This window comes from Aquarana catesbeiana, linkage group LG08 (genome assembly GCF_042186555.1).
Source record: "Aquarana catesbeiana isolate 2022-GZ linkage group LG08, ASM4218655v1, whole genome shotgun sequence".
NCBI classification, from domain to species: domain Eukaryota; kingdom Metazoa; phylum Chordata; class Amphibia; order Anura; family Ranidae; genus Aquarana; species Aquarana catesbeiana.
In genome coordinates this window covers 44,475,276-44,503,154 of record NC_133331.1, presented here as the reverse complement: position 1 = coordinate 44,503,154, position 27,879 = coordinate 44,475,276, and the positions used below count along the sequence as shown (strand labels likewise).

Sequence of the window (27,879 nt, the reverse complement as noted above, 5' to 3'; positions counted from 1 at the left end):
AGGTTTTCTTGCCATCTGTGTCCCCTATGGGAGATTTCATCTTACTTCCAGTCCTGTAGACATCACAGTAAGTGAGAGGAGATCTCTCCAAAATGAAGGAAATGTCCTTCTAGACAGTTGTTGCCACTGGAATATGCGTTGGGGGAGATTTACTAAAGGCAAATAGACTGTGCACTTTGCAAGTGCAGTTGCCCCAAAGCTTAGTAAATGTGGTGAAGCTCTGTTGACTTCCATCATCCAATCATGTGCAGGCAATAATGCTGTTTTTTCCTTGCATGTGATTGGGTATTCTTTGTAAAGTGAAGCTTTATCCCATTTACTAAGCTCTGGAGTAACTGCACAGTGCACAGCTCGTTTGCCTTTAGTAAATCCACCACAGTATATACTTTATTCCTATTCTAGTGACAACTCTAAAAATGTGTCTTTTCCCTCACTTTCATTCCTGGTGGCAATAGTCCCAAGGACAAAAAAAAAAATACTTTCAATATAACCTAAAATAAAGAATGGTTTTATATCCCCCTGGAAACCCTATGACCTTGAGTTTTGAAATCTACATTTATCTTAACCTCCCTGGCGGTATGATTATTTCAGATTTTAGGTGCTGAAAGCGGTACCATTATTTTGCACAGAAATTTGGCGTTTTATATTGTAGCCCTGTAATTCTTAGGAATAGTTCACTTAAATCTGTCCAAACAAGAGTCTAGTAGACATCCCGGGTATGATAAAGTTTGAAAAACGAAATAAAAAATTATAATATAATAAATAACTATAAATAATTATAACAAATAATAATATAATAATAATAAAAATTATATAATAATGTAATCAAATCAAAAACACTGAAATTTGCTCAGTTGCAGAATTGTAGCTTTTGTTACTTTTAGTGTTTGATGACGGATCTCCTCACAAATCACTATCGCTCAATTCTGCAAGTGATTATAATTTATTATCGCTTTTTTCTAGCTGGTCTAAAACCACTTTTGATGTAAAGAGACAGTTTTGGTTGCTATGGACAATCTCCAGTTTCCTGGCAGAAAGAACAGTTTTTATAATATAAAACTGCATGCAGGACACTGGGAAGACCACTAGGGACAAAGGGGATGTGTCATTATTTGATACAGTACTGTAATCCGTAAGATTACAGTATACTGTATCTATACTGTGTGTTTCACTTTTGAATTTACCGCCGAACTCCGTCCCCGTGCGTCGCAACGCTCGCAGGGAACGGAGCTCGGCACTGTGAATCGAGCGAGACACAGCGGCTCGCCGATCACAGCGGAGAGGCATCGCAGGAACCAGGGGACTAGGTAAGTAAACTCTTCCTGGATCCTGCGATGCAAGCCTGAGTCTGGCTCTAAGATACCGCTTTTGGTATGAAAAATCCACCCCGAGCCAGACTTGGGAATACCGCCAGGGAGGTTAATGTCATTAAAAAGAGGCCCCCTTTTCTGTCTGATTTAAATTTTTAAATATTAGGATCAAATAAAAAAAAAAATAAACAGAAAAAGCGAAACGTGGGGTGCAAACATGCACCACCCCAACTTGGGCAGAGACAGAACCAATAACTATGGCAGGGAGACCCTACCACCAGTCTTCTACAAATACAATGCCCTGTACACACGATAGGATTTTCCGACAACAAAATCCATGGGATTTTTTCCCGACGGATGTTGGCTCAAACTTGTCTTGCATACACACGGTCACACAAAAGTTGGTCGGAAATTCCGAACGTCAAGAACGCGGTGACGTACAACACGTACGACGAGCCGAGAAAAATGAAATTCAATAGCCAGTGCTGCTCTTCTGCTTGATTCCGAGCATGCATGGAACTTTGTGCGTCGGAATTGTGTACACACGATCGGAATTTTCGACAACGGATTTTGTTGCTGGAAAATCTGACAACCAGATCTCAAATTTTGTGTGATGGAAATTCCTACGGAAAATGTGTGATGGAGCCTACACACGGTCGGAATTTCCGACAACATGGTCCTATCACACATTTTCCATCGGAAAATCCTATCGTGTGTACAGGGCATTAGAGGCAAGGGGTTGTTTATTTAACTAGGTTTTGAACTATAACAGATTTTGTGAAGAAGCCAGCATTAAACCCCACATCTGTTGGTCCTATAGACTTGTTTCTGCTCTCTGGACTAGGGTTTCCAGACTAATCTCTACAGTTTTCCCTAAAACCATGCCAAGAGACCCTGCAGTTCTACAATTAGACAACAAACCTCCAAGAATAAGAATTACAGTGTGGTCCAATTATCTCTGACAGAGAAGAATTCCTTCTACAACCTCGTTTGCACAGTGCAGAGAATTCTATTGCGTAGTGTGGAGAATTTTTAAAATGGAGCTTGCTGATTCAAAAAGCACAGAGATGACCTCGTAAGTGAGAAGCTGTCCCTTCACTATCCAATAACTGACCTCGAACAAGCTGCATTGCTCTTACTACAGTGGAGGACAGTAAATGGTCATGACTTGGTTTCTAAATTAGAAATCTGGTGCAACAGAATTGCACATTTTCTGCCAGGTAGGACACATCTGTATTTTGCTGTTCCCCTAGAATTACACTTAAACATTGTGCTGTTTTTAATTTAGGTGTAGGTTTTAATTAGGGCTTTTGAACTTGTTGGCGGATAGGCTGAGGTGGGCCCTGCTAAATGTTCAGCTGTAGATATTTTATCCAGCTTGTATTTTCTATCAGTCCTTTCTAACAAGGAAAAATCTTCAGTCTGCCAAAAGATTCACCTTAAACAGCACCGAGAGCTGATGTAGTTGGCCAGGAACGTCGAAACTCACTGATTTAAAGGGAGCAAAGTGGACAACTTGAAAGAATTTTAGATACTTTCCTGATTAAATGTAAACTCAATTACTTGGCTTTTCCTAAATTAAAAAAGGTTCAATAATAGCAGCAGCACCGTAACAGGAAACATCCAGTTGTTTTTAATGTCAAAGATGTCTTATTTATTTTAAAGGTTTAGTTCACCCAAGAGTGAAATTTTTATATGGAGTTTGGTAGGCTGAACCATGCTCCTTACATCTCTGAAGGACTCCAGTAGTGAGATCTCCCAGCCGTAGTTTCTGTATATAGTACAGCCCACTTTGGAGTTTTAGACCCCTTGCATATGGGGCCCCTCTAGGAGCAGTTCACCTCTTCTGGTGTTTTAGTGTACTCAGGAAAGATATGTGTAGTGTCCTGCCATGTTGAAGGCAGCCTTTCAAAACTTATGGCAGGTTGCAGGTGGACTGGGCTAAACATTGTATGGCCCCATGTGCAAGGGGCCTTAGGTGTTCCCACCCTTCTGTGTTATAGAATAAAAACTGAAATTCCAACATGAACATTGGAACCCCTTCATAAACTCTTTATTTAAATTGATATACTGATTTTGGTTTGGCTGACCTATTAAAGTACAAAGGAAAAAAAAAGGTTCCCATTTAAGAGGCCTAGTGAGAACTATTAAGGTTTAACTCTAAGTAAACAACTTTGACATTTTGAACAGAGTGGGAATTAGTTAAAATACAACATTGTGAGTAAAAAGCAGGCGTTTAATGCAGCGTACACACGAGTGGACTTTTCTAGCGGACTGGTGCGACGGACCGAGTCCGGCGGACAATCCGATCGTGTGTGGGCTTCATCGGACCTTCAGCGGACTTTTCCAGTCGAAAATCTGACGGACTTTAGATTTGGAACATGCTTCAGATCTTTACGTCGTAACTCCTCCGGACCCAGAAATCCGCTCGTCTGTATGCTAGTCCGACGGACAAAAACCGACGCTAGGGCAGCTATTGGCTATCAACTTCCTTATTTTAGTCCAGTCGTACGTCATCACATACTAATCCGTCAGACTTTGGTGTGATCGTGTGTAGGCAAGAAAAAAGAACAGAAAAGTCATACTGTTTCACTAACAGCTTTGTAAATTGACGTTTATACCAACCTGCTCCTTCCAGTTGTCCGGGAGAGGAAGGTGATCAGTTGGTCCTCCATTCCTCTCATTGTAGTACATAACCATGTTTAGATCAGGGAAGTTCCGGTTCAAATCCACATCGTTGAAGTTATTTCTTCCAGTCAAGTATCCATTAAAATACGGCCCCTGTGAGGTAAATTAATATTTTCAGTACTATATATGAGGTCAGTAAACATTATGAGCAGCAACACAAGACCAAAAAGAAGCCAAGAAAAGTTTTGGGTTGTCTGTAGCAGCAGATTTTAAAATTTTCCCTAAGATTTCAGGTAAGTAGATAAAACAGGATCTGTCATCACTGAAAAATAAAACCCAATTAGAAGGTGTGTTTAACCCATACACTCTACACCAAATTAAAAAGTAAATAAATATTTTTGAGAATAAAAAAATTTCAAGACTTGATATTAGTAACAGATTACTCTGGACACATACAGTAACGAGCACTTGTAATCATCAAACTACCCAGTATAACACACAATCATCTTCCAACAGGTGATGCAATGACTTGTAATGCCAAAGTCGAAGTCCAAGGTTCAGTTCCTACCAGGCAGACCGTGGCATGGTATATTCTCAACCTTATAACCCTGGGAAAAAAATTCTGATCTTAAGGAATCCCTAAAAATGTGCAGCTCACGAAACATTGGTGTGATGATCAGTGAGTTGTAGGTGTAACAACAAATATGTAGAAATATAAGAATAAATAAGAGGGTAAAGGTTAAATCTTACCCCTTTGCATTTGTGCTCAGTGCAAACCTCACTCTACATCAGTGCTCAGTGCAAACCTCACTCTACATCAGTGCTTAGTGTAAACCTCACTCTACATCAGTGCTCATTGCAAACCTCATTCTACATCAGTGCTCAGTGTAAACCTCACTCTACATCAGTGCTCAGTGTAAACCTCACTCTACATCAGTGCTCAGTGTAAACCTCACTCTACATCAGTGCTCAGTGTAAACCTCACTCTACATCAGTGCTCAGTGTAAAACTCACTCTACATCAGTGCTCAGTGCAAACCTCACTCTACATCAGTGCTCAGTGCAAGCCTCACTCTACATTAGTGCTCAGTACAAATCTCACTCTACATCAATGCTTAGTGCAAACCTCACTGTACATCGGTGCTCAGTGCAAACCTCAATCTACATCAGTGCTCATTGCAAACCTCACTCTACATCAGTGCTCAGTGCAAACCTCACTCTACATCAGTGCTCAGTGCAAACCTCACTCTACATCGGTGCTCAGTGCAAACCTTACTCTACATCGGTGCACAGAGCAAACCTCACTCTACATCAGTGCTCAGTGCAAACCTCACTCTACATCAGTGCTCAGTGTAAACCTCACTCTACATCAGTGCTCAGTGCAAACCTCACTCTACATCAGTGCTCATTGCAAACCTCACTCTACATCAGTGCTCATTGCAAACCTCACTCTACATCAGTGCTCAGTGCAAACCTCACTCTACATCAGTGCTCAGTGCAAACCTCACTCTACATCGGTGCTCAGTGAAAACCTCACTCTACATCAGTGCTCAGTGCAAATCTCACTCTACATTGGTGCTCAGTACAACCCTCACTCTACATCGGTGCTCATTGGAAAACTTCACTCGACATCGAAGCTCAGTGCAAACATCACTCTACATCGGTGCTTATTGGAAACCTCACTCTGCTTTGGTGCTGAGTGCAAACCTAAAAGAGTAACTCCACTTTTGTTGAAAAAAGAACATTCCCCTTTGGGTGAGCAATGCACATTGCAGGGATTTTAACAAACTTTGTTGCGGATTCCTACCTTGTGTTATTATGAAGAAATAGCTGTTTGCTTTTCTGCGTCCATGTGCAAAGAGAGTCTGTATGGGAGTGATTTTATAATGATCAGTCAGCTGCTGCACCTGCAAGGCTCTAATGAGGAACGTTGCAGAGTCTGAATCCCTTTGGACGTGTTTTCCCTTTGCTAGTATCTCACCAAAATGAAATTTTTGTTGCAGGGGATACTCAAAATCTGACTTGTATCTTAGTGCAGACTTCTGGGAAAATCGGTAAACCAATCACACAAGCAGGAAATGAAATTTCCGCGCGGGTGTTCTGTACACCATCTGTGTACAGAACACCTCCAGTAAACCATATTGCATTTTACACAAAATTACAGCGCTGCAAAATAAAAGGTAATTTTTAATAGTATTCAATTACAATATGACTTGTGTCGCACTATTTTTTTTTTATTTGTTATTTTTTCCCCATGAAAGTGGAGTTACCCTTTAAGCTGGTTATATGAGTATTGGAATTTGGCCGGTTCAGCAGGAACTGAATGAATTTCCAGCCCTGCGTGCCCCCTCTCTGTTCAACAGGAACAGAGATGGGGCACGCATTAAACTGGCTTCTGTAAAACAGTCCTGCCGGGAAACCAGCATTCGATCAGCCATTGCAGCTGATGGCTAGAGTGTTGATCAGTTTATTCTGTCAGAACACAATAGCGCAGCAGAAGAGATCCCTGCATCCATATCGCATGTGGTGATGCAGGGCTCTGTCAGTTTTTTTTGTGCAACCTGCTGGCTGAAAAAAAAAAAACTTCAAAGTGTATACCCAGCTTTACTCTTCATCGATGTTCAGTGCAAACCTCACTTTACATTGGCGATCAGTGCAAATTTTACTCTGCATCAGTGTTCAGTGAATTTGCACGTTATTTTCCCTTGTATTTTATTGATCACCAAACCTAAGACTAATGTAAGAGGTGATTTTTACTGCAATTTTTTTTAAGACAATAAAGTTTTATTCAAAACATAGCAACATGGAGTGCACATGTCACATGAATAAAAGCACATCATACTATGACATTTCAGCTTGAAGTCACATCAGGATTTTTACTTTTAGTAAGCATTTCACTTTTAATCATTACTGTCTACATATTCAGCATTGTATTTGCATTGAATATTTAGCTAAAATATGGTAATTAAAGAAAAAAATGCACCCATAAAAGCTTTTCATCCCTTGGCCATTTCTGAAAAGAATCTTCCGTGGCTTAAAAAATATGTATGATCTCTCCCATCCCATCCAGTTCATCGATGAAGCCTTATTCCACCACTGTTTTCACCGCCTCTCTTTGATATCAATCTGCCCGGCAGAAGTCTTGGTTAATGATTCTTACTCTGAATGATCTAAGGTTATCAGTGGTGTACCCCAAGGTTCAATGTTGTGACCCTTACTTTTTAATATATTTATAAATGATATTGGGTCTGGGATTAAAAGTACCATTTCAGTCTTAGCAGAGGACACCAAACAATGCAGTGGAATAGCGTGCTTACAGGATGTGTCCAATTTACAAGCCGACCTCAATGCACTGTTTAATTGGGCAGCTATGGGGCAAATGAGGTTTAATGTTGATGAATGTAAAGTTATGCACATGGGGGCTAAGAATATGCATGCATCATACATACTAGAGGGAGTACAACTGGGGAATCAACGGTGGAGAAGGATCTGGGTGTTCTGGTAGATCATAAGCTTAATAATAGCATGCAATGCCAAGCTGCGGTTTCCAAAGCAAGCAAATTCCTTTCTTGTATTAGAAGAGGTCCAGAGAGTATTAAGAGATATCTCCAGAGAGAGAGAGATCATTTTTCCCCTGTACAAATCATTAGTAAGACCTCATCTGGAATATGCAGTTCATTTTTGGGCACCAGTTCTCTAAAAGGATATTGGGGAACTAGAGAAAGTCCAGAGAAGGGCAACCAAACTGATAAGAGGCATGGAAGAACTTGGCTATGAGGAAAGATTAGAGGAACTGAATTTATTCTCTCTTGAGACGAGGAGATTAGGGGGAATATGAGATCAACATGTAGAAATACCTAAGGGGTCCAGATAGTGAACTTGGTGTTGAGTTATTTACTGTAAGGTCATCACAGAGGACAAGGGGGCATTCTTTATGCCTGGAGGAAAAGTGATTTCATCTCCAAATATGGAAAGGTTTCTTCACAGTAAGAGCTGTGAAAATGTGCAATAGACTCCCTCAAGAGGTGGTTTTGGCTAGCTCAGTAGCTTGCTTCAAAAAAAGCCTGGATTATTTCCTAAATGTACATAATATAACTGGATACTAACATTTAGGCCTCTTTCACACAAGGGATCCGTATGTCCGTTTTTCATCCTTCCGTTTTCGGATGAAAAACGGACATACATGTATCCCTATGGAGCGTCGGATGTCAGCGGTGACATGTCCGCTGACATCCGACCCGCTCCAATCCGAAAAGTGTAACGGAGGAAAAACCTACTTTTCCATCCGTTTTCAGATCAGATCGGGTGATAACGGACACTACGGTCCGTCATCATCCGATCCCCCATAGGGGAGAGCGGCGCTCTGACAGGTCCGTAGCTGCACAGTGTGCAGTGATGGACCTGTCATCTTTCTGCTCAGCGGGGATCGACGGAGCGATCCCCGCTGAGCAAGCGGGTGTTTACGGGGCGGATCATCACTGATCCGCCCTGTGTGAAAGAGCCCTTATAGTTAAAGTTGATCCTGGTAAAATCCGGTTGCCTATCGAGGGATCAGGAAGGAATTTTTTCCCCATGCTGGAGCAAATTGGATCATGCCTTCCTCTGGATCAACTGTGGGTATAAGATTGTGTATATAGGATTGTATGGGGTTTTTTTTCACCTTGGTTGAACTAGATGGACTTGTGTCTTTTTTCAACCTGACTATTTAACTATGTAATTATGTAGTCAACAGGAACATGTCAGGGCATTAAAGCCAGGGTTGAGCAGATATTAATCACCATAGTAAGACCCTAGGTAAGAAACCCTAGAGTACACAGATAAAGTATACACTGTGGGGGTTATTTACTAAAGGAAAATCCACTTTGCACTGCTAGTGCAATTGGAAGTGCACTTAAAGTGCACTTGGAAATAAAGTCGCTGTAGATCCGAGGGGGACATGCAAGGAAAATAAAAAACAGCATTTTAGCTTGCACGTGATTGGATGATAAAATCAGCAGAGCTTCCACTCATTTCAGATCTACCCCTTAGATTTAGAGCGACTGCACCTCCAAGTGCACCTGCAGTGCAAAGTGGATTTACCTTTCGTAAATAACCCCCATGTGTATTAGCTTTACACTAATTCTACACAGATATATTTGCATTCATTTTTCAAAGCATGGTAACATATGCAGATAATAGAAAACAGGATGCCATTAGGAAGTGTCTATGATTAGAACACATGGCTTAGCCATAAGATTGCTATATAAGGAAACAATGTCCTTCTATTTATATAGGGAGCATCCCCTAGTTCCTTTTCTAGAGAGAAATTCACAAATTCTTCAGCTTTACCACTTGGGTAAGTGTAGGATGCAATAAACCTAATTACCATGAAAATATATGAATTCAGATTCCATCTATGGAAAACAAAGGAAAGCCATTCCAGTTACCATGTCAATATTGTGTTCTGTGGCTAAGTGGAATTTGTACATACGAAGGAATAATACGTTCCTTATGTATCCTTAGGGTGGTTTCTGGCACACGACACAGAAGAGCACACAAGAGGCCTCAGCTCCACTGAGAGAACAACTTGATTTTCGGCTTTAATTAGTGTCCAAGAAATTACAACTTCTCTCTGGTGCTACAATCTGAACAATATGATGTCTGGTTCTTGTTCCCCACATAGTCAGCTGCCACCCCAATGGACAACATTACAACTTAATGTCAACCACTATGCACATTTATTGTCGTCAACATTTGTGTCCGCCAATGCTGTGGAATTACTTGACCTTACTACCTGACAGCAGATGTTCTTCCACAATTTAACCCAAACTGGCTATAACAAAGGACCAGCCACTGACCTGCAATGGGGGTGCCACCATTGTTCTCCTTCTTACTGACAATGCAAGCCCCTTAGAATGCATGTTTAGCTGTCCAAGACTTGACAGCACAGGAGCTACTCAAACCAATCCTCACTCTTTGCAAACAAATACAGCCATAGAAGTGTCCTCAATACTGTAGAGGCACATTGAGATGCCACAATGACCAATTACACAGCACCAACTAGAAGGTCTCCATTGTTTTCCAGGGTAATACCAGTTACCATAAGCCCAACTCTCTGCAGCCACCAGGCAACCACTGTGGAAGGAACTAGAAACCACTAGGCCACAACTATAAACCATGTGATATACCTGGTACATATACATTTGACCACGCATTGATGAAGATTTCCTTGTCATGTGCACTGGAGGAACAGTTCTACTGGTGGAACACAAACATATTTGGTTGAAATGGATACAAAATGTCCCCATGGAATCAAAGGATAGAGCTTAGTAGTACCTGGTCTGCAGCAACTTCATAGCCATCTGGGTTCATAGAAGGCATGATATGTATCCGTGTGTTCTCAATCAGCCGGACAATCCTCTCATTCCTGTTCCGATACTCTTCACACAGAAACTCAGCCAGTTGTAGGAGAAGCTCTCTTCCCAGGATCTCATTCCCGTGCATGTTGGCTACATACTTAAACTCCGGCTCCACTATGGAGAGAACAGAACATACGCTGATTTGAATACCTGAGCTTTACACCAAAAGATAGAAAGGACTTGAAGAATACTCCAACATTGAAATATGAAGCATGCTATTGCTAACTTGATTGTAAAGGTGCACATTGTCTGGTGGTCTTCCGTCCCCCTGAGTCACAGACCTGGAACATTCACACCCAGTGACATCACACTCCCAACCTACCTACATTTTCAAGCTCAGTGGCCCACTTTAAAGCCATATAAGGATGAGGATGACAGCTACAACTCACATGTTTTAAAAAACAGTTAGTAGGCAGCTCCATATATCTATCCACACAGGACACCTCCCCTTTGGGTCAAACCAGTCAGGCCACCTCCAATCCTCGTGACAGATGTTGTTGGCATGTCTGAGTGGCATCAGTCAGGGGAGCTTCCCCGCCGGGCCTGTTTGTACTATCAACTTGCTGTTTTAATATGTTGTTTTGCAAATTGGGACTCTGTGTGTTTACTGCCTACCTACCCAACATCTTTGAGGATTATTGTAGCATCCCATGTTATGTATGTTTTTGAGAATTTAGGGGGTGGGAGGAAAATAAAACTGTCTTTGGAGATAAATTTGAGCCAAAAGTTGCCTGATTTAGCTGGCTAACTCTCTCTGGTGTTCCTAGAATATATGTTCCTGGATCTGGACCTCCATAATGAAGCAATTAAACTTTTTTTTTTAGTGTCACTTTAAGCACCACTGGAACAAAAGGTGAGAAAATACATTTTTGGGTTAGAATAATGACTGTTTTCCCATTTCCCCTGTTATGAAATACAAGAGGTTGAAAAAAAATCTTAACTCAAAGCATACGTTTCCTTCCATAAAGGAGTTATTAATAACATGTAACCCAGAGAGGATTGAAGAATAGAAACATCTGATATAACAATATTTACTGTGTAGATAAATGGAAACTCTCCATATTATTAGATATTTTGAGATGTGATGACATTGCCTCCCTCCTTATAAATGCAGGATAGGAAGTCAGCTGTGCGTAGGAAGGTATGTCCCCAACAATCACAGCTTTATCACAGAATAAGAGATCATCTCAAGAGTTCAAGTGCTTAGGTGTGATGGTTGCTTTAGTTTTCTTTTTTTTTTTTCAGGTCAACAATATTTTCAGCCAATACAGAAAATATCTGTTGATCTTGCCAGAGTGCCGGTGTCTTTCTGTGCACCGAGTTTTTCCAGCTATTTTCTGAGAACTTCAAAAGATCTCCTCTCTTTTTAATAGAGGTAAGGAGAGGAGCCTAGGGGGACAACTCTGCTCCTCCATAGATGCAGTGCAGGAAGTCAGTGATGCCGCTCTAGGATAGGAAGTGTGATAGGAATGGTAGGGTTACTAGGTGATAAGAAAAAGGAAAAAAGTCTGAAAAAAAATTCAGCTTACAAAATTATATATATATATATATATATATATATATATATATATATATATATATATATATATATATATATTTTTTTTTTTTGGGGGGGGGGGGGGGGGGGGGTTGTTGGGTGTTTAAAGACACATTAAAGCTAGTTTTATCTTATTGATTCTTTGAACGGTGTAGGTTGATAAGGAGGTGTTATCTTCATTGAAAAAAGCATTTAAACATCTATACTGATAATCACCACCTCTGGCAATCCCCTGTATGCTACCAGTAATACATTAAAGAGATAATAGATTAGGAATGCAAGCAATGCGAGGAAACACCAAACAATTAGGACAATTAGATGCTAATGCTATTATTTCCACTTGTCCACAAAACAATACAGATACACATTGATTGATGTTTACATACACAGTCTGTGACTTGTCTGTTCTGCTGCTACTGTAGCCGCTGACATTCTACACCAGTCTATATTAACCAGGGTCCCTCCAGAGGTAGCTATGGGTTGACATCAATGATCTTTTTTAGTTATATCTTCTGGTCTTCTTCCCAATGACCACCAATGTAAGGAGCAATCCTCCTACTGACCACCATTAAGGAGCATTCTTCCCACTGTAAGGAACATTCTTTCTACTGAGGACCAATGTAAGGAGCATTCTTCTCACTGACCACCAATGTAAGGAGCATTCTTCTCACTGACCACCGGTGTAAGGAGCATTCTTCTCACTGACCACCAATGTAAGGAGCATTCTTCTCACTGACCACCAATGTAAGGAGCATTCTTCTCACTGACCACCAATGTAAAGAGCATTCTTCTCACTGACCACCAATGTAAGGTGTGTTATTTTCACTGATCACCAATGTAAGGAACATTCTTCCCAATGACCACCATTGTACCTTTGTAAGGAACATTCTTTCTACTGAAGACCAATGTAAAGCGCATTCTGCTCAGCATTCTTCTCACTGACCTCCAATGTAAGGAGCATTCTTCCCAATGACCACCATTGTACCATTGTAAGGAACATTCTTTCTACTGAGGACCAATGTAAAGAGCATTCTGCTCAGCATCCTTCCTACTGACCACTAATGTAAGGTGCATTCTTCTCACTGACCAACAATGTAAGGAGCATTCTTCTCACTGACCAACAATGTAAGGAGCATTCTTCTCACTGACCAACAATGTAAGGTGCGTTCTTCTAATTGACCACCAATGTAAGGTGCGTTCTTCTCATTGACCACCAATGTAAGGTGCGTTCTTCCTACCAACCACCAATGTAAGGAGCATTCTTCTCACTGACCACCAATATAAGATGCGTTCTTCTCACTGACCATCAATGTAAGGAGCAGTCTTCTCACTGACCACCATCGTAAGGTGCTTTCTTCTCACTGACCACCAATAAGGAGCACGCTTCTTACTCACCACTACCAGTCCTAATTGGGCCCATTTTCCACTGTGTTTTGACCAGGAACATCTCACTTCCCCTCCTTTTTACTCTTGAATATGCACTTTTACAAACACTTGCTGCTACAAAGACTCTACAGAATATGTACAGTTACATAGTTTCCAGATGTGTTTAGGTTTATAATTTTTTTTTCTTCTCTGTGTTCTATTTTTGTATATTTATGATTATGTTTAATTAGTATGTAGCATCGTGGTCCTGTGAGATACAACATTTCATTCTATCGTATGTCCTCATGTGTAGTAGAATGACACTAAAGATTGACTTGACTCGAGTACCCATCATTTCTGTGTCCATTCATCATATGTTTACTATGCTTCAGTTTGTGAATGAGTAGGAAGCCTCAGATCATTTCCTATGTATTAATCTGTGCTGCTGAGGCTGCAGAGCAAGGGACTGATAAATCTATGTCCTCAGGCACTTTCGGCCAGGAAGGGGAAAGCCCTGTCAGGTAAACTGTATGTGATTTCTAACAGCAGCCCCGTGAGTAGGATTAGTATTAAGCCTCGTACACACAATCAGATTGTTGGCCAACAAAACCATGGACTTTTGTCCGAAGGGTGTTGGCCCAAACTTTTCTTGCATACACATGGCAAGGAATTGTTGGCCAACAATCACGAACATAGTGACGTACTACATGGTTTTTCAGCTCATTAGCGCCACCCTTTGGGCTCCTTCTGCTAATTTTGTGTTAGTAGAATTTTAGTGAGTGTTGATTCACGCTTTTCGTTTTGTGCTTTTCATTTGACGCTTTTCAGTTCGTTTCTGAAGGGCCCTTCGTCAACCAGTCATGTTGCCAGGCTTATGCATCTTACCAACTGCTCAGTGTCTGACAACCCTCTCCTCCAATCCCTACACTGGCTCCCAATCACCCAGCAAATTAAATTCAAAGTACTAACCACAACATACAAAGCCATTCACAACTCTGCCCTGAGCTACATCACCAATCTTGTCTCCAAATATCACCCAAATTGTCCTCTCCGCTCTTCTCAAGACCTCCTACTCTCAAGCTCTCTCGTCTCCTCCTCCCATGCTCGTCTCCAGGATTTCTCCAGAGCCTCTCCCATCCTCTGGAACTCGCTACCTCCACTGATCCGGCTATCCCCTACTCTTGCAACCTTCAGGCGATCCCTGAAAACTCATCTCTTCAGGAAAGCCTATTACGTCTCCAACTAATCTTCTACCACTTCCATCAGCTCATTCCCCACAACCTTTTGTACCACCTTCCCCACCCTATTAGATTGTAAGCTCTTCTGAGCAGGGCCCTCTTAATCCTCTTGTATTTTATTGTATTATAACTGTATTGTCTCCTTTTTATATTGTAAAGCGCTGTGTAAACTGTTGGCGCTATATAAATCCTGTATAATAATAATAATAATAATAATAATGTTGCAGAATCAGAGGAGATAACGTGTTATTTATTATTGGCCTTGGAGTTATTGCTTTGACATTATTTTTTGGTTGAATAATGATTTGATTTGTTATATTTTCTATATTTTTGGATGCATAGAATGCACTTTCTGGTTAAGTTCTATTGGCAGATAGCATGTCTAATTTTATTTGTTTTCTTTTTTTAATTCACAATAAAAAAATTGTGTAGAATAATACTTGGCTATGTGTTTTACTTCAAATAACAGTTTGGGAGTAGGCAGTTACATTTAAAAAATGCAATGTAAAATTGATAAGAGACACCAACATAGTTGTATCTTTGATCTTAAAAACTATGAGATAATGGTGTTGTGGTAACTTGCCCAAATAATAAAAAAAAAGCATAATAATATTATTCTTGATATCACTAGAAAAAAAAAAGCCTTTGAAAATTTGTTTGCAATAACTCCATCAGTATCACCAGCAAAGCAGCTTCATTATTATCCCATTAAAGAAGAAGAGAATTGTGCGCTGCATTTGGAGATTTCATAATTTGCCACGTCACGAATGTTAATTCTCCATTACGAGCGATAGTTTACAAGACCGACCGCTTCCGGCTCGTCCTCGCTTCCGAGCATGCGTGTTTGTACTTTGGACTTTTGTCCGACGGACTTGTGTACACACACTTGGAAAATCCGACAACAGACATTTGTCCACGAAAAATTTTAAAACCTGCCATCCAACATTTGTCCGTGGAGAATCCGACAACAATTGTCCGATGGAGCATACACGGTCGGATTTTCCGCCAACAGCCTATCATCACACATTTCCCATCAGAAAATCCGATCGTGTGTATGAGGATTTAGTGAACCTGATCATTATCATCTGCCTCCACACCCCACTGGTAAGAACCAGAGGACAAGATGCTGGGAAAAGAAGCGCAGTGATTGCACTGAGCCACTGAGTGCTCCCCCTAGTGCTTGACCCTCAAATCTCTATTCTGAATACAACAAAAGTGTGGCAAGTGTGTAAAAAAAAAAAAAAAAAAGTGAAAAATGCAAAAAAATTTAAAAGATACATAAAAAGTGTGAATACAGTATACTTCCCCTTTAACGCACAGCTGTAGAAGTTACATAACGCTTGGCTTTATGTAGAAGACGTCTGAATCGCCTTCATGTATAAACTGTCTGAAGACGAGGAAATGATCAGAACAGAAGAGGAGTTGGTAGAGTGGAGTTTATTTTCCAGCCCAGCGCTGACTTCCTGCCCACTAATCCCATAGAATAGGCTTCCAGCTGTCATTTTGTTGCCTGCCTCCGCCAGCAATGGCAGCCAGCACACAGCCACAGGCTGCACCGCAACGTTATGTAATTGGCAGATCGCTTTGTCCTTGTCTGGAGACTTCTACCTACTCTGGATGTCACTAGTATATATTACATATAATATACTGTATATCATGGAACTGTATGAAAAGTCTGTCTGGAGAAGTCCGTCTGTCTCCCAGCACACTGGGCTTAATTAAACTCAAGCAAAGTTAGCTTTAAACTTCCTGGGCAGTGGAATAAAAGAAAAAAAAAAAAAAAGAAGAAAAGCAACACCACCTGCACTTGATTGAATGAAACTTCCCACTTTAGTAAATCCCCCTCCATTTAGTTCAGATTAGGTTTTTGGATACATATCCAAGAACAAGAGATTTCAGCTGTCCCATAAGTAAGGCTCAAATCACCGAGCAATCTTTTTTTTTTTTTATTTAAATCGATCATCCACTGGATAACATACATTGCCAATTCACAAAGCTTTAGCACACAGATAATTATTATTTCAGCCACATGACTGTCATTTTAAAATCTCATTCGATTTAACTGAAAATAACTGTCACTTAACCACTTAAGGACCATAAGGATTTGCCCCCTTCCTGACCAGGCCATTTTATTGCGATACGGCACTGCATCGCTTTAACTGACAATTGCGCAGTCATGCGACGTTGTACACAAACAAAATATATGTCATATTTTTTTCTCACAAGTAGAGCTTTCATTAGGTGGTATTTGATCACCTGAGCGGCTTTTATTTTTTGCGCTATAAACAAAAAAAGAGCGACAATTTTGAAAAAAAAAATTGCTACATTTTAAAAATTTTTACTTTTTGCTATAATAAATATCCCCCCCCCCCCAAAAAAAAAAATTCTTCATCAGTTTAGGCTGATATGTATTCTTCTACATATTTCTGGTTAAAAAAAAAATGTAATAAGCGTACATTGATTGGTTAGGGCAAAAGTTATCATGTCTACAAAATAGGGGATAGTTTTATGACATTTTTATTATATATATATATATATATATATATATATATACACTACCGTTCAAAAGTTTGGGGTCACATTGAAATGTCCTTATTTTTGAAGGCAAAGCACTGTACTTTTAAATGAAGCTAACTTTAAACTAGTCCTAACTTTAAACAAATATACTCTATACATTGCTAATGTAGTAAATGACTATTCTAACTGCAAATGTCTAGTTTTTGGTGCAATATCTACATAGGTGTATAGAGGCCCATTTCCAGCAACTATCACTCCAGTGTTCTAATGGTACAATGTGTTTGCTCATTGGCTCAGAAGGCTAATTGATGATTAGCAAACCCTTGTGCAATCATGTTCACACATCTAAAAACAGTCTAGCTCCTTCCAGAAGCTACAAAACTGACCTTCCTGTGAGCAGATTGAGTTTCTGGAGCATCACATTTGTGGGGTCAATTAAACGCTCAAAATGGCCAGAAAAAGAGAACTTTCATCTGAAACTCGACAGTCTATTCTTGTTCTTAGAAATGAAGGCTATTCCATGGGAGAAATTGCAAAGAAATTGAAGATTTCCTACAACGGTGTGTACTACTCCCTTCAGAGGACAGCACAAACAGGCTCTAACCAGAGTAGAAAAAGAAGTGGGAGGCCGCGTTGCACAACTAAGCAAGAAGATAAGCACATTAGAGTCTCTAGTTTGAGAAACAGACGCCTCACAGGTCCCCAACTGGCATCTTCATTAAATAGTACCCGCAAAACACCAGTGTCAACATCTACAGTGAAGAGGCGGCTGCGGGATTTTGGGCTTCAGGGCAGAGTGGCAAAGAAAAAGCCATATCTGAGACTGGCCAATAAAAGAAAAAGATTAAGATGGGCAAAAGAACACAGACATTGGACAGAGGAAGACTGGAAAAAAGTGTTGTGGACGGATGCCAAAGGTGTGCAATGCTGTAATTGCTGCAAAAGGAGGATTCTTTGATGAAAGCAAAGTTTGATGTAAAAACAATGTTATTTCAAATACAAATCATTATTTCTAACCTTGTCAATGTCTTGACTCTATTTTCTATTCATTTCACAACGTATGGTGGTGAATAAGTGTGACTTTTCATGGAAAACACAAAATTGTTTGGGTGACCCCAAACTTTTGAACGGTAGTGTATATATATATATATATTATTTTTTTTTACTAGTAATGGCAATGATCAGCAATTTTAAGCCGGACTGCGACATTGCGGCAGACAGATTGGACACTTTTGACACTTTTTGGGACCACCTAAAAATAGCCACTGATCACTGTATAAATGACACTGGCAGTGAAGGGGTTAACACTAGGGGGCGATCAAGGGGTTAAATGTGTTCCCTGGGAGGTATTTCTAACTAGGGGGGGGAGTGTACTGACTGGAGGAGGAGAGAGATCGCTGTTCCTGATCACTATGAACAGACGATCTCTCTCTACTCCCCTGTCAGAACGGGGATCTGTTTGTTTACATTGACAGTTCCCAGTTCTGGCTCTCTGAGGAGCGATCGCGGGTCGCCGGCGGACATCACGGCCGCTGGCCACGTGCATTGGCTCCGGCGTTGCGTGCCCCCTAGAGCTCTTAAAGCGCCCGACGTACACCTATGGTGATTCGCGCAGCCGTGCCAACTTGCCGCCATATAACGACGGCGGCTGGTTGGCAAGCAGTTAAGCAAAAATGTTAGTCAACATTTCAGATTCCTGTGCCTACTGTACCATGTACTTGTATGAAAAGTATCCTGTTCTCTTTGTATTGCTTCCTTTGTGTGAAATTGTGGTGTTACTGCCAGTCCCTCTGCTTTCCTATTAAAAACTGACCACACTAGTCAGGAGAGCACAGCGTGGTGGCTATCATGGAGGGACGTGCAGGTACCCCCTTTTGCCCACCCATGCCATTGTGCCGACGTCCATCGTCGCGTGCTGGGCGGGAAGCGGTTAAAGAAAGTACCCTTATCTTGATGTGTTAGCTTTGTAAATGAAGCCTATGGGATGAATTCTGTATAGCACTGTACATGCGGAGAATAGGAAGTGGTCAACAATTTTCCAGCCTGGCAGACTTGCAATCGTTCATGGTCAAATTGCCCGAATCCTACAGACTTATTTTTTTTTAAGTATCTTTAGAGCACCTACAATTTACACAGCAAATTGTAGATCCACATCAGTCCTTGTCCTCAAGGAGCTTACAATCTAAGGTCCCCCTAACTCACATTCATACACACATGTACCAGGACCCTGTTAGGCTCACTGCACATGTTACAATCTTATTGCACAATCTATTTCAGATCTACCAATCAGGCAGGGCCTGCCTGTTTGGATAGACTATGGTTAGATAGTTTAGGTAGGTCCCCATATTACTTGGTTTTGGTAAATCTAAACTTGATTTTACGGGCAGATTGTAAAGTGTGTGATGCGCCCCCCCAAGCTGGCCATACACAATCTCATTATACAATACCTATACAATCTCCTTTAGCTTTACCAAAACTATTTATTAAAAGGATACAGCTTAACGCCTCGTACACACTAGTCGTTTTTATTCATTCAACCCAGCAAGGCTGAACGAAAAAAAAAAAAAACACCTCAGGTCTGAGCCGTTGTACTAACTATCTGATGTTAGTGCAGCGATCTCCCCTTTTGTGTTCGGACAGGGGGAAGGCCCCCCTGGCAGAACATTCCGGTCAGCGCTCTCAGCCAGAACGATCGGCAGACCTTTTTCGGTCACGCCCCTTCGACAGAAGCCAGCTGAATGTCAGACCGGCTGCAGCACATACGGGCTGAATGTCGGCTGGTTTCTATTAAACCGGTCGATGCTGCCCCACATTCGGCCTGTGTGTACTAGGCTTAACATTTTTTTTAATTTTTTTAGGCTTAACTCTCTTTGCAATTTGTATCCAATCAAGCAGGCTCCTCTACTACATAGGTTATAGAAGATCTAGCGGTGATTGTACAATCAGATTGTAGAGCTGTATGGTCAGCCTATAAGGCTCATATCATATCTTATCATATATAATATTATATCTTATTATATTATTTCTGACCATACAATTGCTGCATAATCATCTTTAGATCTACCAAAACTATGTATTATGAGGACCTACCCAATCTACCCAATCAATTTCTATCCAATCAGACACTACATACCTGTTGGTAGATCTAAAGGAGATTGTAGTATCAGATTGTAGAGTGTATGATCAGCATTAGACTGGAGTTAATGAACCTAACAGTGACTTTTGTCTAACGGGACTGTTGGAAGACTTTTGTCGATCAGCGGGCTGCAGCCACTGATCAGTGTATTCTGACAGTGGAGGAGTCCCCGCTGTCAAAATACATGGGGGTCAGGGTTGCCAACCCCCAGTAAATTTACTGACAGTTTGTAAAAATCAGTGATTTTTTTTACAACTGCCAATAAATATCAGGGACTGATAATTTTGTGCTGTGTTGACTTTTTAAGTGTAAATCAAGCAAATTACTTTGTTTTAGGTATTGTCAGTGTTTCCATATCATTTTTATACTGTTTAAATATTCACTGTGTTGGTTTTCAATAGGAGTTCTGTGATTTCTCAGGTTGCCAGTAAAAAATGTGCTCAGCCAGTAAATTTTCTATGTTTTATCAGTAAAAAATGCGGAGGTTGATGGAGGTTGGCAACCCTGATGGGGGTTGATTTACTAAAGGCAAATAGACTGTGCACTTTGCAAGTACAGTTGCGCTCTGCAAGGGAATTTGCTCCGGGGCTTAGTAAATAAGGTAAAACTCCACTTTGTAAAGAATACCCAATCACAGGCAAGGGAAAAAAAACCCCCCAAAAAAACAGCATTTTTGCTTGCACACGATTGGATGATGGAAGTCAGCAGAGCTCCCCTTCATTTACTAAGCTCTGGAGCCACTGTACTTGCAAAGTGCTCAGTCTATTTGCCTTTAGTAAATCAACCCCAACGTCTCAGCGGGGGGAGGATTCTTCCATTCACCTTGCATGTGTGGATGGGGGGAATCCTCTTATTTTATTTATTTCAAATCAAAATAAAAAAAATCTACATCTATTGTCAGCCTGAAGCTTTGGTAGCACCATCAATGGTTGGGTACTTACGTGGCTCGTGGACCCCGGGATAGTCGCTGAACTCAATGACGTACAAGTGTCTCCCTAGGTGGCTGCGCCCCACGCTGTAGATCCTGGTGATGTAAGGACAGGAGCTGTGCACGTCGTACAGCGTTTGCATCAGTTCCTCATAGCGGTGGTATTTGAAGCTGATGCTGAGTGACACCTTACACAGGAGGAGAAGTTGGAGGAGGCAGTAGAGTGTCACCTTCATTCCTGCAGCCTTGCCTTGGGGTCCCATATACAAAGATCTCCTTGATCCTTCTCCCCCTGCAATCACTCTGCTCTAGTTACACAGAGAACTGCCAGCCCACTGCAGCTCAGTCTGCGAGGGGGGGACTCAACTTTACTCTGGCAGAGCCCCTCCCTGTACAGCATCCTACAGAGTGACTTACAGCCTTCATTTCCAACGTTTGTTTGTCAAAGAACCCCCCCCCCACCCTCCTCCTCCTTCTCCAAACTCCCAGCCCTCCTCCCCCTGCCCCGCACTCCCACCAGGTGAACTGGCCTCAGTTCACTTATTAACTGCCATGTCAACTGGCAGAGCTGCCTTCCTATTTACTTTAAACACATCGGAGGCCATGTGACAAGGTTGTGGGGATGAAGTAGAAATCGCCTTCGCTGAGCAATCGGAATTGCTCTAGGAACGTTAAAGCCGTATTAAACCCGAAAAACAAAAATGTATTATATTGCAACTTATCAATTCTTAAAGGGTTAGTTCACATTTTTTTTTTATTAGAAAAAATGAAAAGGCGAACTAGCACCATACACCCGCATATAGGCGTGCGCAGGGGGTGTGCCGAGTGTGCCTGGGCACATCCTAATCACCCTGTGCAGTGCAGATTCCCCTGCTGATATTTCACCAAAGCATAGCTCCCAACTGTCCCTGATTTCGAGGGACTGTCCCTGATTTGGAACAAAGTCCTTCTGTCCCTCTTTCCTCCTCATTTGTCCATCATTTTGGTCTGATCTATAAAGTTGTATAGAAAATGTACTGGCTATGTTTCAAATAGTGTTTCCCAGTGCTAAACATTTCATCCAAATTCTAAATTGCTGCATTTGTAAATTTTAAAAGCCAATATAAAGGAACAGCAGTGGTTTAAAAAGCACTAATTGGTTTAACTAATATTTTTTTTTTTTTTATAATTCTCATTTAAGGGGGTGTGTCCTATACCTACATACTTTTGGTAAAAGGTGTCCCTCGTTCCCATCTCAAAAAGTTGGGAGGTATGCCAAAGCCCAAAACAAAACAAAAAACTACTGACACCGTCCTCTGCTCTACTGACACCGTCCTCTGCCCTACTGACACCATCCACTGCTCTACTGACACCATCTACTGCTCTACTGACACCGTCCACTGCTCTACTGACACCGTCCACTGCCCTACTGACACCGTCCACTGCTCTACTGACACCGTCCACTGCTCTACTGACACCGTCCACTGCTCTACTGACACCGTCCACTGCTCTACTGACACCGTCCACTGCCCTACTGACACCGTCCACTGTTCTACTGACACCGTCCACTGCCCTACTGACAACGTCCACTGCTCTACTGACACCATCCACTGCTCTACTGACACCGTCCACTGCTCTACTGACACCGTCCACTGCTCTACTGACACCGTCCACTGCCCTACTGACACCGTCCACTGCTCTACTGACACCGTCCACTGCCCTACTGACAACGTCCACTGCCCTACTGACACCGTCCACTGCTCTACTGACACCGTCCACTGCTCTACTGACACCGTCCACTGCTCTACTGACACCATTCACTGCTCTACTGACATCATCTACTGCTCTACTGACACCGTCCACTGCTCGACTGACACCGTCCACTGCCCTACTGACACCGTCCACTGCTCTACTGACACCGTCCACTGCTCGACTGACACCAACCTGTGCTCTACTGACACCGTCCACTGCTCTACTGACACCGTCCACTGCTCTACTGACATCATCTACTGCTCTACTGACACCGCGCACTGCTCGACTGACACCGTCCACTACCCTACTGACACCGTCCACTGCTCTACTGACACCGTCCACTGCCCTACTGACACCGTCCACTGCTCTACTGACACCATCCACTGCTCGACTGACACCGTCCACTGCCCTATTGACACCGTCCACTGCTCTACTGACACCGTCCACTGCTCTACTGACACCGTCCACTGCTCTACTGACACCATTCACTGCTCTACTGACATCAACTACTGCCCTACTGACACCATCCACTGCTCTACTGACACCATCCTCTGCTCTACTGACACCGTCCACTGCTCTACCAAGACCATCCAGTGCTGTACTGACACCATCCACTGCTCTACTGACACCATCTGCTGCCCTACTGACACCATCCTCTGCTCTACTGACACCATCCACTGCTCTAATGACACTGTCCACTGCTCTACTGACACCATCCACTGCTCTACTGACACCATCCTCTGCTCTACTGACACCGTCCACTGCTCTAATGACACTGTCCACTGCCCTACTGACACCATCCACTGCTCTACTGACAGCATCCACTGCTCTACTGACACCATCCACTGCCCTACTGATACCATCCACTGCTCTACTGACACCATCCACTGCCCTACTGACACCATCCACTGCCCTACTGATACCATCCACTGCTCTACTGACACCATCCACTGCCCTACTGACACCATCCACTGCTCTAATGACACTGTCCACTGCCCTACTGACACCATCCACTGCTCTACTGACAGCATCCACTGCTCTACTGACACCATCCACTGCCCTACTGATACCATCCACTGCTCTACTGACACCATCCACTGCCCTACTGACACCGTCCACTGCCCTACTGACACCGTCCTCTGCCCTACTGACACTGTCCACTGCTCTACTGAGACCATCTACTGCTCTACTGACACTGTCCACTGCCCTGCTAACACTGTCCATGTTTTAATACATTTTAATACATTTGGGGTGCACACACCTATGCACCAGCTCCATATACCCCCTGGTCCCTGCTATACTTACCTCTATGGGTGATGAGCTGTCAGTGACCATGCAGCCAGTGTAGTGGTCCAGGGATTAGGAATCCTCGCTATTCTCCATCTTTTCTAAAGTGCTGCCGAGACAGGCCAGAGCGATTCTCTGTGACAGCGCTATTCTAAAAGTAAAATACCTGTAAGACATAAACATTATAATATATTAAGATTTAATCACTTGCTGACCGCGCTATAGCTGAATGATGACTGCAGCGCAGTTGTCTAGTTCTGGGGGGGCATCTATTGATATCCTCCCAGAACTGCGCCCCCTCGCACGCCTGGTGCAGCCCACATCCGGCACACTCTGTGATCGGACACAGCTGAGCACAGATCGGGGTAAAAGGCCAATTACAGCGGCCCTTTACCACGTGATTAGCTGTGTCCGAACACAGCTGATCACGATGTAAACACATTTGTTGGTTATTGGCAGTCCTCTCCTTACGCTAGTGTGAAAGGGGACATCTACACTGATTATCAGTGCAGCCCCAACAGTGCCCATCATTGCCACCTATTAGTGCCCATCAGTGCTGCCTCTTTAGTGCATATCAGTGCAGCCTATCAGTGCCCATCAGTACCGCCTATCAGTGCCACCTATCAGTGCCCATCAATGAAGAAAAATTATCTGTTTGCAAAATTTTATAACAGAAACTAAGAAAAAAAATTTTTTTCCACATATTTGGTCTTTTTTTCCGTTTGTTTAGCAAAAATTAAAAAACCCCAGTGGTGATTAATTAACACCAAAATAAAGCTCTATTTGTGTGAAAAAAATTATAAAAATGTCATGATGGTACAGTGTTGCATTACCGCGCAATTTTCATTGACAGCGCTGAAAGCTGAAAATTGACCTGGGCATGAAGGGGGTAAAAGTGCCCAGTAGGCAAGTTGTTAAAGGGTAACTCCACTTTTATTGGAAAAAAAATTGGAAATAAAAAAAAATAATATAGCACATTCAATTGCGACACAAGTCAATTGAATGTTATTAAAAATTACCTTTCCTTTTCAATCTGCAGCTCTTTTAACTTCTGTACAATGCAATATGGCTTCCTGGAGTTGTTCTCTACTTAGAATTTGTACAGAACGTCCCCCCGCCCATCCCCCCCCGAAACATAATTTCCTGCTTGTGTGATTGGCTCACTGATTTTCCCAGAAATCTGCACTAAGAAACAAGTCAGATTTCAGACATCCCCTGCAGCAAAATTTGTGTTTTGATGCTCCCAATAAGAAAACACATCTAAAGGGATGCAGACACAGCAATTTTCCTCATTAGAGCCCTGCAGGTGCAGCAGCTGATTGATAATTATGAAACCACTCACATTAGACTCACTGAGCACATGGCACAGAGGAACAAACCGGGATTTCTTCAGAAAAACAAAAGGTAGGAATCTGCAACATAGTTTGTTAAAATCCCTGCAATAGATAGATAGATAGATAGATAGATAGATAGATAGATAGATAGATAGATAGATAGATAGATAGATAGATAGATAGATAGATAGATAGATAGATAGATAGATAGATAGATAGATAGATACAGTGCATCTGGAAAGTATTCAGTGTTATGTTACAGCCTTATTCCAAAATGGATTCAATTCATAATTTTCCTCAAAATTCTACAAATAACACCCCATAATGACAACGTGAAAGATGTTTGTTTGAAATCTTTGCAAATTTATTAAAAATAAAACAATAAAAAAAATCCCATGTAGATAAGTATTCACAGCCTTTGCCATGACACTCAAAATTGAGCTCAGGTGCATCCTGTTTCCACTGATCATCCTTGAGATGTTTCTACAACTTGATTGGAGTCCACCTGTGGTAAATTCAGTTGTTTGGACACGATTTGGAAAGGCACACACCTGTCTATAAAAGGTCCCACAGTTGACAGTGCATATCAGAGCACAAACCAAGCCATGAAGTCCAAGGAATTGTCTGTAGACCTCCGAGACAGGATTGTATTGAGGCACAGATCTGGGGAAGGGTACAGAAATGTTTCTGTAGCATTGAAGGTCCCAGTGAGCACAGTGGCCTCCATCACCCTTTAATGGAAGAAGTTTAGAACCACCAGGACTCTTCCTAGAGCCGGCCATCCGGCCAAACTTAGCGATCGGGGGAGAAGGGCCCTAGTCAGGGAGGTGACCAAAGAACCCGATGGTCACTCTGACAGAGCTCCAGCATTTCTCTGTGAAGAGAGGAGAACCTTCTAGAAGAACAACCATCTCTGCAGCACTCCACCAATCAGGTCTGTATGGTAGAGTGGCCAGATGGAAGGCACACCTAAGTAAATGTGATGCCACCAGAAAAACAAATGTTCCTGTGTCGATGGTGTCATGGGAATTAAAAATATCCCTGTGTTGGTGGTGTCAGTGGATGGAAAAAATGTCCTTGCATCAGTGTTGCCACTGAAAAAAAAAAATCCTGCATCATAAGTGTTATGGTAAGGAATAATATCCCTGCATCGGTGGTGTCAGTGGAAGGTAAAATGTTCCTGCAAGGAAAAACTTAACTGCGTCGGTGGTGTCCTGGAAGGGGAAAATATTCCTGCCTAGGTATGGTCACTGGAAGGAAAAATGTTTCTGCATTGGTGGTGTCATGGGAAGGAAAAATGTTCTTGCATCGGTGGTGTCACTAGAAGGAAAACTATCCCTGCATTGGTGACGTCACTGGTAGGAAAAATGTCCTTGGTCTGTGGTGTCATTGGAAAGAAAAATGGCCCATTGTGGGTGGTGATTTGACAGACATGTGTGTTTGTTCATACACAGATGTCTATTGAAATCACCCCCAAAGTTGCCAAAAGTAGCGCAGAAACTACTTTTGGGAATCGGTGCAGCGCCGCAAAGTCAGCGTCACACCGATTGGGATGTCAAATCGCATGCCAAATCGCATGCCAAATCGGCCCAATGTGAACGTGGGCTATGTCTCAAAGCTTAATTGAACAAGCTAAAGTTAGAAGCTGATTGGTTGATTGGTACAGCTGCATCAGATTCCGTGTGCTCCAGTTTTATTAAATCTCCCCTCTAATGTTCAGGTGCAGAATCTGAACCAAGTAAGTCAACAGGAGCTGAATAGTTAGATACAAAATTAGTTACAAAACTAATGGCCATTGTCTAGGCTAACAGTGAAGCTATTGTTATACAAATGGCGCGGGGGGGGGGGGGGGTATCCAGGGTCTTGGGGGACATGTACCTAAGTAAAAAAAAAAAAAAATATTAAGGGAGCAGCAGTTTTGATAATGCTTGTGAAACTCTAAAAAGGCAAATCTCCTTTAAATAACATGCCTGGTGGGGGATGTACTTAATCTGCCCAAGAGGTGGCACATCTGTACAACTACAGATGGCTTATCAGTTTCCCAGGCATTTCGGGGCTCTGCCCTCCACCCTGTGTTTGTCAATAAATAGGGGAAAGGATCTGGTCAGAGGGTGGGCAGGGCCTGCATGGGAAGGAGTTGAGGGGCCAAGCCTCAAGATTAGGGTTGCCACCTGTACGAGTTTGACCCGGACAGTCCGAGTTTTGTAACTTGTGCCTGGGTTTCTGTCCACCTGAAACCCGGACACAACATACCTCAAGTCAGGTCAGGTAAATTTGCCCCAGTGCAGTGAGAAAACTCAGTTGGGTATCCTCAAGAATTCCAGTTGGCTGCACCTTACTCTTACTGTTCTGTGTACTCTCTGCTTTGCCTTCGCCCCTGCCAGTGCCTGACACCCCCCCCCCCCCCCCCCCGCCCAATCCGCCCTAAGTCAACCGAATGATCTGTTTTGCAGCTGTTGATTGGTAACCTT

The 27,879-nt window shown here is 42.3% G+C and overlaps 1 protein-coding gene across 1 annotated transcript in view; it reads right to left on the bottom strand.

Annotated features, from left to right (window-relative positions):
- CPN1 (carboxypeptidase N subunit 1) overlaps positions 1 to 21,489 on the bottom strand; it is a 47,176-nt gene extending 25,687 nt beyond the window's left edge. Inside the window, exons 1-3 of the mRNA XM_073595763.1 lie at positions 21,070 to 21,489; positions 10,253 to 10,449; positions 3,936 to 4,091 (exon numbers count right to left, since the gene is read on the bottom strand). Coding sequence (XP_073451864.1) covers positions 3,936 to 4,091; positions 10,253 to 10,449; positions 21,070 to 21,319 — 603 coding nt within the window. The 5' untranslated portion in view covers positions 21,320 to 21,489. The remainder of the gene's footprint in view (positions 1 to 3,935; positions 4,092 to 10,252; positions 10,450 to 21,069) is intronic.
- Positions 21,490 to 27,879: the final 6,390 nt, after the last annotated feature.